This window comes from Chiloscyllium plagiosum, unplaced genomic scaffold (genome assembly GCF_037043375.1).
Source record: "Chiloscyllium plagiosum isolate Xiang-an unplaced genomic scaffold, Cpla_swu_hap1 HiC_scaffold_4, whole genome shotgun sequence".
NCBI classification, from domain to species: Eukaryota; Metazoa; Chordata; class Chondrichthyes; order Orectolobiformes; family Hemiscylliidae; genus Chiloscyllium; species Chiloscyllium plagiosum.
In genome coordinates this window covers 32567858-32581541 of record NW_028270142.1, presented here as the reverse complement: position 1 = coordinate 32581541, position 13684 = coordinate 32567858, and the positions used below count along the sequence as shown (strand labels likewise).

At 41.6% G+C, this 13684-nt stretch overlaps 1 protein-coding gene across 3 annotated transcripts in view; it reads left to right on the top strand.

Annotated features, from left to right (window-relative positions):
* LOC122549307 (transcription activator GLI3) overlaps positions 1 to 13684 on the top strand; it is a 382007-nt gene that overhangs the window by 284707 nt on the left and 83616 nt on the right. For all 3 annotated transcript variants that reach the window (XM_043688905.2, XM_043688906.2, XM_087986080.1), the window contains one exon: positions 4098 to 4303. In XM_043688905.2, coding sequence (XP_043544840.2) covers positions 4098 to 4303 — 206 coding nt within the window. The remainder of the gene's footprint in view (positions 1 to 4097; positions 4304 to 13684) is intronic.

Sequence of the window (13684 nt, the reverse complement as noted above, 5' to 3'; positions counted from 1 at the left end):
TATACAAGGTATGAAGTCACAAATATGAGGAACTGTTAGCTAAGAATTTGAAATTTGTAGATTCACCAGGTTACCGATTTAAAAAAAAAGCAGAAACTGGACTGTAGCATTTAAGTGGTTGAACGAGATGATGAAGCACTACTGCCTTTAAAGGTTATACCTGGTTAGTTTTCACATTTTAAATAGCTGGCTTTAAATTGACATGTGAACAGCAATAACAATTTGAACTATATAACACCTAGAAACTAGTAAAACATTCCAAAGAAGTGGAAAAGAGCGTCAAAGGAGCATTATAAAACAGAATTTGACATCGAAGCTTATCTCGAAATATTGGGGCCATGGCCCAAAACCTTTATCAAAGAGATAATTTTTGAGGAGTGTCTTAAAGGAGGAAAATAAATTAGAGTGCGGAAAAGATTTGGGATGGGACCTGCAGATCTTAGAGACTTGGCAGCTAAAGGCATATTTACTAGTGATAGGGCAATTAAAATCAGAAATGCTTAAGACAACAGATTTGGAAGAGAATAGATTTCTTGGATGATTGTAGGGGGAGAGAAAATTGCAGAGGCAGGGAAGAGTGAGATCTTGAAAGGATTTAAAAACAAAAACAATAATTTGAAAATCAAGTGTTAATTAAGCAGGAATCAGGATAAGTCATTGAGTTGTGGATGAACAGTACTTAGTGCAACTGAGACAGTGTAGTTTTGGATGACCAAAGTTAGAGGGTAGAACATAGGAGGCCATCCTGCTGCATGTTGGAGTCTTGAGGTAACACAGACATGCTGTGGGTTTGAGCTGAGTGGCACGGTGGCACAGTGGTTAGCACTGCTGCCTCACAGCGCCGGAGACCCGGGTTCAGTTCCCACCTCAGGCGACTGACTGTGTGGAGTTTGCACGTTCTCCCCGTGTTTGCGTGGGTTTCCTCCGGGTGCTCCGGTTTCCTCCCACAATCCAAAGATGTGCAGGTCAGGTGAATTGGTCATGCTAAATTGCCCGTAGTGTTAGGTAAGGGGTAAATGTAGGGGTATGGGTGGGTTGCGCTTCGGCGGGGCGGTGTGGACTTGTTAGGCCGAAGGGCCTGTTTCCACACTGTAAGTAATCTAATCTAATCTAAAAAATGAGTCAAGGGCAGAGACAGATCATGTTTCGGATTGTAAATAGCCAATCTTAGTGATGTGATAGATGTACAGCTAGAAGCTTATCTCAGGATCAAACATGATTCCAAAGTTGCAAAATGATTGGTTCAACCTCAGATTTGCAGAGGAGAGGACAGGATTTGTTGGCTAGGAAATGGAATTATGGCATGGTCAGAAAATCTTCCTAATGTTCAGTAGGAGCAAACTTCTGCTTCTCCATTAGATGTCGGATAAATAGTCTGACAATTTGGAGACAATGAATGGGGTCAAAAGTAGTGGTAGCAAAATAGACCTAGGTTTTTTCAATACGCACTTGTAAAAAATTTTCTTGTGGGACGTGGAGATCACTGGCTGGGCCAGCATTTATTGCCTGTCCCTAGTTGCCCTTAAGAAAGTGGTGGTGAGTTGCATTCTTGAACCTCTACAGTCTGCCTGCTATGGGTAAACTCACAATGCCCTTGAGGAGGGTATTCCATAGAAATGTGGGAACAAGCGTTGTGTTTTCAGATGATGCCATCAAAGACCGACATTTAGATAATATTTAGGAGGAGGCTAAGGAGTCATATTTGGGAAACTAGAAAACTAGAAACAATGGTGCAGGAGAAGCAAGAGAGCTCACCGCTACCTCCTAAAGGATATTCAGAGATTGACAATTCATGAGATAAAACTCCTCCCACTTCCTTTGTCTCACCCTTGCCATTAAACCACCAACAGAAAGTGATCAAGCAGATCATAGAGTTCTATAGCACAGGAACATGTGCTGGTCCAAAACAACCACCTAGCTATTCTAATCCCACTTTCCTCCACTTGGCATAGCAAGTGAACATCTAAATACTTCTTATAGGGGTTTCAGCTTCTACCATCCTCTGAGTGAAAAAAATCTTTCCTCTCAATCCCTGTAAACCTCCTGCCACTTACCTTAAAGCTATACCTCTGATCATTGATTTCTCTGGTCCTTTAATGTCTACTCTGTCTATGCCCCTCATAATTTTGAGCAACTCAATCGTGTGCCCCCTCAATCTTCTCTGACTCAAGGTAAACAATCCAGTCTATCCAATTCTCATCAAAATTAAAACTGCCCAGCTCCAGCAAGTATGTATTTATCAGTCTTAACATCTCTTTGTTTTGTCAGTGTTTTCTGATGAAACACCTCTGGATTTTTTAATGTGTTAAAGGTGACGTATAAATGCAAGTTGTATGTGTTGTTGTTTTGAGGATGCCCTATTCAAAGTGAGTAATTTCCTTTAAAATCACTCAGATACAACAATCTTAGATAGAGTAACAATATTTCCAAAGGCTTGGACTAAATTTTAAGATGAGCCACAATATTGGTGGAATTAGAGCCAAAAATAAAAGGTTTAAATGTATAGAGAATTTTTTTTCCCAGCTCTTTATGAATCTTAAGATTCACTCTATTCCTAAATTCTTTCAGTTCATTTAATTTTGAAACAGTCACATGACATCATACTACATCTATTGTTTTTTAAAATATTATTTCATTTACTGAAAGGTAAAAGAAAGAGAGAAATCACCGAGCATTCAAATAAAACTTAGAAAAAGAACAGGAGCAAATTAATGCAGATGAGCAATCCAAGTCCAGGCTCTCTTTAGCCACTATGGCTAATCCATTACACATGCAGTTGGCCTGAAAGCGATTCTGAAACCGAACAAGAGGTCGGGATCTTCAGTAAACAGCCCATCAACTCTGAAACTATGTTTGTTATTGCTCTTCCCATATTATCTGCTAGTGTCAGAACTGCATCGCACCATGCTTCATTCAACATTACACCGTTTGCAATTGTGCTGAATTATTATGTGTTGTCATGATTGAAGAGATTTGAAAAGGAATCTGTTTTTAAATTTAGTTCTAAGATCCTCACTTGTAAAAGCAACTATAAGCATTTTATATTTGTCTGTTCAGTCACATTTTTGTGCATTGACATTAGCCATTTTTCAAGATTGAGCATCATTATAACTGATAACCCCTTCCATTGGAATAAAGGATAAAATATGTAAATAATTTAAGTATCTTAGTGTTTAATGTTGTAGACAAGTGAAGGGTAGCAGTGAGTTGCTATTCACTAAATCCTGACCCTCCGAGTTTGTTTTAGTGAGTTTTAGTTCCCCTGGAGATTAGCTTTGATCTTTGTCAAATTCAGATATTTCGACTCCCTTGTAACTGATAACTGAGTGGAATTGGCTTCTCACATCAGATTACAGTCTGTCATGGTGATTGGTGCCAACAGCAAACACTGATGATCACGGTCTGCAAAAATCTGCTGTTACATTCTCATAGCATCAAAGGAATGTGCTCCCCCCACTGCTCTCACAGCTGCTCCCAGTGGCTTTTGCTTACACAGTAAATTAATTGGAAAAACATGGGACAAAAGGCATTAGGTGGGGTCAGCTTGCAGTGTCGCAGCTAGCACATGATGGACTTTAATCATTGTCTATTCTAGAAGACCAAGTTAATGCAGGCAGAACCACCCCCTCCCCCCCCCCCCCCCCCCCCCCACCCAACGAAAAGAAGAGGTGAAATGAGAGAACTGTACTGATACCTCAGAGTACACGCTATGATTATTGCTATTCAGTTTTAAATGCAGCATTTTATGTAAGGGTCCAAAAAGAGAAATACCAGAATGCTTGCTTACCTCTATTCAAGGATAAGAAAAGTTATAGTCTGGCAAAGATGGTTTTTCAAAACTATGTGCAAAGCTCATTATCTTACCAGCATTGTAACAGCCATTAATACCAAAACAAATGGTTAAATTTCTTGTCCGTGTTTTTGACTTCCGAGATCATTCACATGTCTGCATATGTTTTTGTACAGTATCATATGGTCCGCCTCATTTGTTCAATTTGTGGAATCCAGCTTCATTTGGTGATGAGAAATCAGACTAAACTACTAAATGAATTACTGTCATAACCAACTTCCCTCAATGATTTTGTTTTCCCTTTTAGGCCTCCTTCCCTTTCAGGTAGTCAAGCATTTTCCGACATCTCGCTCATCAGAATTTCCCCACAAAGAACCCCTGTTGGCACGACAGAACCAGTGTTTAACCCACCACACCCATACATTAACCCGTATATGGACTACATTAGGTCTCTACACAGCAGCCCCTCTCTGTCAATGATTTCTGCAGCCAGGGGACTCAGCCCGACTGACGGTGAGCATCATGCATACTTTTGCTGGCTTAGAATGGATTAAAGACAGTCTTAGAGTAACAAATGTATCAATTTAATGAGTTACAAAGATAAGATTCTGAATATTTTACAACTCAAATGTTTTCACCACAAAATGCTCATTGTCTTCTCTTTAAAATGATTGTCTATTTATGGTGGCTTCGATATAACCAACTGCTTATTTAATAATCATGGTGATCTAATAAACATTAAATGTTCTAATTAGATTATTGTTTGCTGCTTAAATGAAATCCTATTTTAGTAAAGACTTGTCTGATTTTTTAAAAACTGTTCTTCATGCACCTTTTTCTTCTCAGTGTTGTTTTGATTCCAGGTCTTTCACTTTAGGAACCAGTAGTTTCACAATGACATCAGTTAAAGACCTGGTTTCTGGAATGGGAGAACGTCCTTCAACCACAACTTTAAAAATGAAAAACAATCAAACTCTTACTTTTTGCTGAAATTTAAATGCATGTTATTATTAATTTCTGCATATATTAGGTTGCTGACAGTCATAAAATTTTGTGGTATAATTTGGATTTATCAATTGATGAGATCACATTCATATAACTGCTCTTCCTAAACCTCTAACATAAGAGAAAATTTTAATCAATAAGAAATATGAAAACATGTAGGACTGAGTTGCCTAAGCTTCTTGGACATATGGGCTGCGGGTTGGCCACCTCAGTATAGCAGCTGCTATATTTGTTTCAAATGGATCTTTACTTAAAATACAGGGAAATAGGATGACACTGAGTCTTACAGCATTGATGCTCACTTTTATATAACAGAATAAAGTACATGTGCTTCCAATTTGTGTTGCTAACAAGTTTACAGTATCGCCCTGAATTTTCTGCACTTTAACCAGAGGAATGGCACAATGCAGAGAAGAGAGAAAGTGAAGGCTGCAGATGCTGGAGATCAGAGGTGAAACTGTGTTGCTGGAAAAGCGCAGCAGGTAAGGCAGCATCCAAGCCCTTCTTCAGGAATCCTGAAGAAGGGCTTGGATGCTGCCTTACCTGCTGCGCTTTTCCAGCAACACAGTTTCACCTCTGATCTCCAGCATCTGCAGCCCTCACTTTCTCTCTTCTCTGCATTGTGCCATTCCTCTGGTTAAAGTGCAGAAAATTCAGGGCGATACTGTAACTTGTTAGCAACACAAATTGGAAGCACATGTACTTTATTCTGTTATATAAAAGTGAGCATCAATGCTGTAAGACTCAGTGTCATCCTATTTCCCTGTATTTTAAGTAAAGATCCATTTGAAACAAATATAGCAGCTGCTATACTGAGGTGCCCAAAACGACGATTCTCCTGTTCCTTGGATGCTGCCTGACCTGCTGCGCTTTTCCAGCAACACATTTTCAACAAGAGAAGATTCTTGTCATTACAGTTGTTCCTTTGCAATGTTTGGTGACATGGTTCATTGACTGAGACCAGGGATTGGGTTATTTGCCTGTTTAGAAGAATCAATTCTAGGCAAACCAAAAGGAATAATATAAGGAACCAGCGAAGAGGGCACTGAGTGGAGAGCATTTTTCCGCCGTGCTGTTGACTCAATGTTATTACAGCTGTATAGCTCTTCCTTTACTGCAGAAACTTCACGGCTGAAAAAGATACCATTTTATTAATAATTTGAATTTCACTGAGGCGGCTTCAAGCCAATCCAGATCTGATAACCTGATCCGAAAACATTGCTCACATTTTGACAAAATGCACCACAGCAGCTGAGACAATTCACAACATTTTAAGAATGATGAACAACTTTGTATACAAAACAATCCTCAAAATTCTTTAAAAAGCAATTCATCCTATCATCCAATGCTAATAGATCCTTAAAAAAATAGGATTCTGATCTAAATCCACTTTGTTGCTAAATCTATTAACTCTTCCTTCGACCGTATGTTATCTGTATTCCAAGTTATAGTGGAATCTGACCATTAGTTTTTCAGATTTATTGTTTAGACTAACAAACAGAGCAAAAATGTAATCTCTGTCAAACTCTCGTGATTGAGAGAGAGATTACATTGCAGAGAAAATGTTATTTAAAAATTATCGTTACTCATGGCCAAAGTGGCATCAACAGGTCCAGGAAGCAGGCTGTGACAGATTCATAGTAAGTACCTGTTCCGCTTTCAAAGCTAAATTCATGCCCAAGTGCCCTTGAAGAGGGAGCATCCTGAAGTTGTAGGATGAGGTGGGTCCGGGGGAGCTGGGGTGCTTTACTTCTCTCACTCCCACTAATTTGATTTAGTATCTCCCCTATTTTCTGCACCTTTTTGTTTTTTGTTGTTGTGACACTGACTTTGGTCGGTCGGCCTAACAAATCCACACCAACCCTTCGAAGAGCAATCCACCCCCCTCTGACTAATGCACCTCACACTTTGGGCAATTTAACATGGACAATTCACCTGGCCTGCACATCTTTGGATTGTGGGAGCACCCAGAGGAAACCCACGCAGACACGGGGAGAATGTGCAAACCCCACACAGTCACCCGAGGATGGAATTGAACCTAGGACCCTGGTGTTGTGAGGCAGCAGTGCTAAGCACCGAGCCACCTTGCTGCGGAATTGCTTAATTAGGTGATTTGGTCCTGAGTCTTTTTTAAAAAAAAAGAGCTGCAGTCTACACTGACCCTGGTGGGCACTGTTCATTAATTTTCACTTGGGTGTCAGGGTAACTTGATGAGTTTAGTAAAATTAAAGAATAGCAATATTCTTAATGGTTGTTTTTGGTGCAATCATTGTGTTCCCTACGCCTGGACTAGAAGGTCTGGGGTTCGTGTCCCAACTACCACAGAGGTATGACATAACAGGTTGATTGAAACAAAAAGAATTGTGTTCTTCTCCAATTGGTTTGGGCTTCTGAACAGAGAAAGGATACAGAAGGGAAAGGTGAATTTTCAATAATACACTTGTAAATCTCTGGAAGTCTTTTGCTTCTGAATTCAGCTATGCATCACAGGGTTACACGGCGACTGCTCTTCCCAAGACCACAAGAATATGCAGCGAGTTGTGAACACAGCCCAATCCATCACACAAACCAGCCTCCCATCCATTGACTTCATGAATACCTCTCGCTGCATCAGAAAGCAACCAACATAATCGAAGACCCCTCCCACCTTAGTTGTACACTCTTCCATCCTCTTCTGTCAGACAGAACATATAAAAGTAAGAACATAAGTACAAACAGATTCAAGAGCAGCTTCTTATCTGCTGTTATCAGACTTTAAATGGACCTTAAATGTTAATGTTGATCTCTCTCTGCACTTTCTCGGCAGCTGTAACACTGTATTCTGCACTCTGTTCTATTACGCTGATGCACTTATATAGTACGATCTGCCTGTGAAAGCACGAAAGGCAACACTTATCACTGTACCTCGGTACATGTGGCAATAATAAATCAAATCAAAATGAAGCACAGCCCTGGGGAGTAAGTGACATATATATGCTGTTGAGCTGGAATTCAGATTAGAACCATGTGAGTTGAATTCAATATGTTTTTTTTTAGATTAGATTACATTACAGTGTGGAAACAGGCCCTTCGGCCCAACAAGTCCACACCAACCCACCAAAGCGCAACCCACCCATACCCATTTACCCATTACCTAACAATTTAGCATGGCAAATTCACCTGACCTGCACATCTTTGGATTGTGGGAGGAAACCGGAACACCCGGAGGAAACCCACGCAGACATGGGGAGAATGTGCAAACTCCACACAGTCAGTCGCCTGAGGCGGGAATTGAACCCGGGTCTCAGGCGCTGTGAGGCAGCAGTGCTAACTGCTGTGCCACCGTGCCGCCCACATAGAGTTAACATTTTGGGTCCAGTGACACTTCTTCAGAACTATTAAGGATATTTGATTCAACCTTCACAATACCATTTGTCTCTGTATCTGCACAGCCTGTCTTCTGTCAAATTATTTATGCCTTTGTTATCTCTCACAATTTCATTGCTCTCTGGTTGGCTTTATATCCTGCACACTCCATAAACTTCAACTCACCCAACACCCTGATGCCTGATCTATCAAGCAGCAATTGCATTGAATAGGTACACATACAACAGGATAAAGATAGAGACTGGGAGAAGCGTACAACAGTCGGAGGAGTGTATCTCATTCAATGCTTGGGAATTAGAATGCTTCCCGATTAGATCTGGAGTCAGGCAGGACTGCCCACTCTCTCCTGCCTTGTTTGTGTGTCGTATAGAGCCGTTTGCTGAATCCATCAGGAAGAATGCGATCCTCCGAGAGGTGACTATTCCAGGCAGCAGAGGCCTGCAGGTCAAAGCCTCCCTGTACATGGATGACATTGCTGTTTTTTGCGTCGATCCGCTGTCAATGCACAAATTCATGAGCCTCTGCAATCAATTCGAACTGACCCCTGGAGCCAAGATAATCCAGCAGGAAGGATGCGATCCTCTGAGAGGTGACTATACTCTACTGTGCAGAACAAAAGACCAGTCCTTTATTCCCTTCACCATCAGGACAAATTACCTGAAGGAGCTGGCAATATGGTTCAGAGGGAGTGGGAGGAACGCTTCACCAAGGTGAGGCAGAAACTGGGCTTTTGGGAACACTGCTGTCTCTGCATTGCAGGTAAAAAGCTGGTCATCAGATGTGAGGCGCTCTCTGTTGTATGTGGTGCAGGTTTGGTCCATTCCTTGAAGCTGTGCCTGTGCAGTCACCCGAGCATCTTCCACTTCATTTGGATATCTAAAATGGACCGCGCCTGCAGGAACACTATGTACAAAACTCTGGAGAAGAGTGGGGAGGAAAGTACCCAATGCTGTCCTCATTCTGATGGCCACCTTTATGTGTAGCTGCATCAAGCTGTACGTAGACTCTCTGTACGCAAATACCAAGTGTCACTACGTACTGAAGTTCTACTTGTTCCCAGTGTTGCGAAAGATGACACAGGCCTCGTTGCTTCAGAATGCTCCAGAGAATTGGACCATTCTGTATCACCTATCCCTCTTGGAGAAATTCACAAAGAAAACACTTTCGATTACAAGTCAATCAGGAAGTGGTCAGCATGTAGCATCCTCAAATTCCTGCAAAAAAAGGAGAGAGTCGATCCTGCTGGGTTGTTCCCTGAGCAGACTTTCAAAGTTATTTGGCAGAATGCTTTATCACCAGAACTTTCCAACAAGTACAGAGTTCTCACTCGGCTGGTGGTGAGCAGGGCACTACCTGTGAATTCCTTCATGTATGCCTGGACTCTGTGTACCTTCGCTCACTGCCCTCGAAGTGGCTGCAATGGAGGTAGAGACTGTCACACACATCTCCTGCTGGGGTGTGCTTTTGCAAAGGAAGTCTGGAGAAAGAAGCAATGTTTTTTATCGAGATTCGTCCAGAGCAGCTCTTCCCTGGGATGTACACCGAGACAAACATTGACTGTGCCTGGAGGACCATCAACTCAGTGAAAGATGCTCTTTGGTCTGCCTGAAACTTGCTGGGCTTCCAGAGCAAGGAGTTAACTTTAACAAGAGTGTTGCAGACTGGCATGTTCAAAGGTCCAGGACTACAAGCTGAGGGACACACTAAAGCTTGGGGCTGTAGGGAAAGAGCACCGATTAATTTAAATGGGGGTCCGTTCAGTTATCAGACCCCCTCAAATATACGTAAGCATACTCTTGTGTAAATAAGAAATTCTGTTGGTTTGTTTGTTGGATAGAGTCAAACTCCAATGTTTGTTTGTTTCTCACTACGCTACTGTACAGAACGAAACTGCTTCAGTGACTGTATGTAAATAAAATATATTTTATGAATAAAGTGTATTTTTGAAATAAAAATAAGGGAGGAGTGTACATGGAGTATCACCATGAAGCAGACTGGGAGGAATGTGTAACAGTCAGAATCGTTGTGAAGGGGACTGGGAGAAGTGTGCAGCAGTCAGTATCACTGTGACGTGGATTGGGACAGCATTCCTGAGTAGGACTTCAGTCACAAGTAAGGTTAAGACTTTTCTAGTCTACACTCTGACTCAACAGTCAAAGTGAAACTAACATAGGATGACAAGCAGCAGCAGAGCTTTGCAAGATCCAGACTGAGCTCAGGTCAAGCAACAGGAATTGAAACAATCCTCCAGAGGCAAGTATCCCATCACCAAGTGACTGTTTATTTACACGTAGAGAGTAGTCTCCACTAATTCAGCTCCCTCTTAGAGTGAACAGAACTTCTGACAGTCCTATTTATACTTTTTTTTTCTTTCCTCCTCCACACTTCCGCCTGACAGCAGCTTATTTTTCCCCAGGACCCATGTTGTGTGTGTGCAGGTATCGGACACAGTGAAAACCAACAAGTGGGCAATCTTAATTTATATTCCATCACCAGGAAGAGAGGAAACACGCGAGTGGCCAGTGACAAGCAGGGCCCTTCTCAGAGGGCAATGCTAAGTGATCAAACAGTGAAGGCGAGGGCAGGGATTAAATCAAAATAGAGTTGATAGGGAAACAGCCCTGTTTTTTTTTTTCTTTTTTATTCCCCCCACCCCCACACTACCGCCTAACTGCGGTAGTGCTTAATTTTTCCCTAGCACCCATGTTGTGTGTGTGCAGGTGTGAGACACAGTGAGAGACACAAGGTGCACAAATCTTTATACAAATTTCCACCACCAGGAAGAAAGGAAATGCCCGATTGGCCAGTGACAAGCAGTGCCTTTCACATCAAAGGGCAACGCTAAGTGATCAAACAGTGAAGGCGAGGGCAGGGATTAAATCAAAATAGAGTTGGAGGGGAAACAGCCCTATTTATTTTTTCTTTTTTTTCCTTTTTTTTTAAACCCCCACACTACCACCTAACTGCGGTAGTGCTTATTTTTTACAGCCCTGTTTATATCTGATAGCCAGCGCTTCCTGATTGGACTAGGTTAACAGCCCCAATCAGGGAACTCATATTCTGTGAGGTCCACCTGGCTGACCTCATTACAATCACTACAGGAGCCCTGCCAAAATTGGAAAGGCTAACAGCTGATCAGCACAAAGCAATGAGCTCATTGCTTAGTAGTTGGTAAGTTGCTTTTGTGCACTTTAAAGCTTTGCTAAGCAAAAGTAAGAGATCTTGCTTCCTTTCAAAAAAAACCTTAATTAATTTTCTACTTGACTGGGTTTTGAAGCTTAAGTATTAAATAGTGGCAGAGTAGTGCATCCACAAATCTGTGACTTATGTTGATCGCATGCTTTTAGCAGTTACTTCATAAATGAAGGAAGTACAGTCAAGGAAGGAATGAGTACCCAGCAGTGACAAGAAGGGAGGCAGGCAGGTAATCAGGAAAGTTTATCACTTGAGAACAGGAAATAGACGGTTAGAGTAGATCCTTGGGACACTAGGCCCGTTTCTGGGGAAGTTGGGATCTTTACAAGTCCAATGGGTTGTACCTAAGCCAAAATGGGACCAACATCCTTCTGTTTGAGGGGGAAGTGAGGGCTGCAGATGTTGGAGATCAGAGTCGAAGAGTGTGGAGCTGGAAAAGCACAGCCAGTCAGGTAGCATCTGAGGAGCAGGAGCCATTCCTGATGAAGGGCAAATGCCTGAAACATCAATTTCCTCTGCTCGTCGGATGCTACTTGATCAGCTGTGCTTTTCCAGCACCACGCTCTTTGGCTCTGTTTGAGGGGACATGAGAAAGTGGTTTGGTAGTGCTGCTCCTGGACATTTAAGCTAACTTAGCAGGGAATGGGATACAGCGTTAAAGTACAATGATCCACAGACAATTGTAGAAAGAAAACATCACATCAGTCTAGACAAATGGGAGGCTAGAAGAACACAGCAAGCCAGGCAGATCAGAAGTGGAGAAGTTGACATTTCGAGTTGTGACCCTTCATCAGGATCTGTCTCTAACCACGTTAGTGTGGCAGGCACAGCATATGAAGTAAAGATAAGGAGGATGACAAGGTTAGATGGCATTTATTTTAATACAAGGTATCTTGTAGGTAAGGCAGATGAGTCGAGTCATTTAGTCATATGTCTTTTCGCCCAACCTGTCCATGCTGTCCAGTTTTCACAATTAAACTAATCCTATTTGCCTGTGTTTGATTCATATCTCTCCATACCTGTCTCATCCATGTACCTGACAAATGCTTCTTAAATTACAAAATTGTATTCCCCTCCACCACTTCATCTGGCAGTCCCTTCCAGACACTCAACATCATTTGTGTGAAAAAGTTGCCCCTCCGGATCCTTTTGTATCTCTCTCCTTTCACGTTAAACCTATGCCCTCCAGTTTTAGACTCCCCTACCATGGGAAAAAGCTGTTAGCTATCTACCTTACCTACGCCTCTCATGATTTTATAGATCTCTATAAGGTCACTCCCTCAGTCTCCTACATTCCAAAGGAAAAAAGTCCCAACCTATCCAACCTCTCCTTATAACTCAATCCTTCCAGTCCAGTAGCATCTTTGAGGTGCTGAATAACATATGGGTTTATGACTTCATTGGTATTGTAGGCTTTTTGGTTGAAGGAGGGTCAGGACAGACAGCTCAAATACCACGCTGTGGAATCTTCAGGCGAGAAAGGGTTGGGTGTAAAACAGGAAATGGTGTCCCAATATTTATCAAGGAATCAATTACTGCAATAAGGAGGGATGACATATTAGAAGGCTTTGTGACTGAGACTAAATGAGAATCATATTGTTGGGAGTATTAGACCTCAAACAGTCAGGAAGAGATAGAAGAGCAGATAAGGAGACAAATTTCAGAACATAGGAGCAAATTACTACAGAAGATGGAACATTTACTGAAAACAACAAATGCTGGAGATCACAGTGGGTCAGGCAGCATCCACGGAAAGAGAGCAAGCTAACGTTTCGACTCTAGATGATGATGAAGAGTCATTGAGACTCAAAACGTTAGCTTGCTCTCTCTCCATGGATACTGCCCGACTTGCTTTAATCTGCAGCATTTGTTGTTTTCAGATAAATTTCAGAGAAGTGTAAAAATAATGGAGTAATAATAGGAGGCTTCAACTTGCCCAATACTAACTGGATAGACAAAGTGTAAAAGACAGAAAGAGGTTGGAGTTCTTAAAATGTACCCAAGAGAACTCTATAAACCAGAATGCAGAAAATCCAAGAAGACATGGGTCATGCTGGACCTAATTTTAGGGAACGATGTTGGGCAATTGGTAGAAATGTCAACGAGGCAGCATTTCACAGACGATGACCATAACTCAGTCAGGTTTAAGTTAGAATAGAATAGAAAATTTAGAATAGAAAAGGTTAGTCATGGAAAAGGATAAATGTGGGTTAGAAATAAGGTTTGAATTGGGAGAGGGTATATTTTGATATGATGTGAGCATCTAGCCAAAGATGACTAGGAGCAGCTACTTGTCAAAAAAATCTACAATGGAATAAGTGAGTCTTT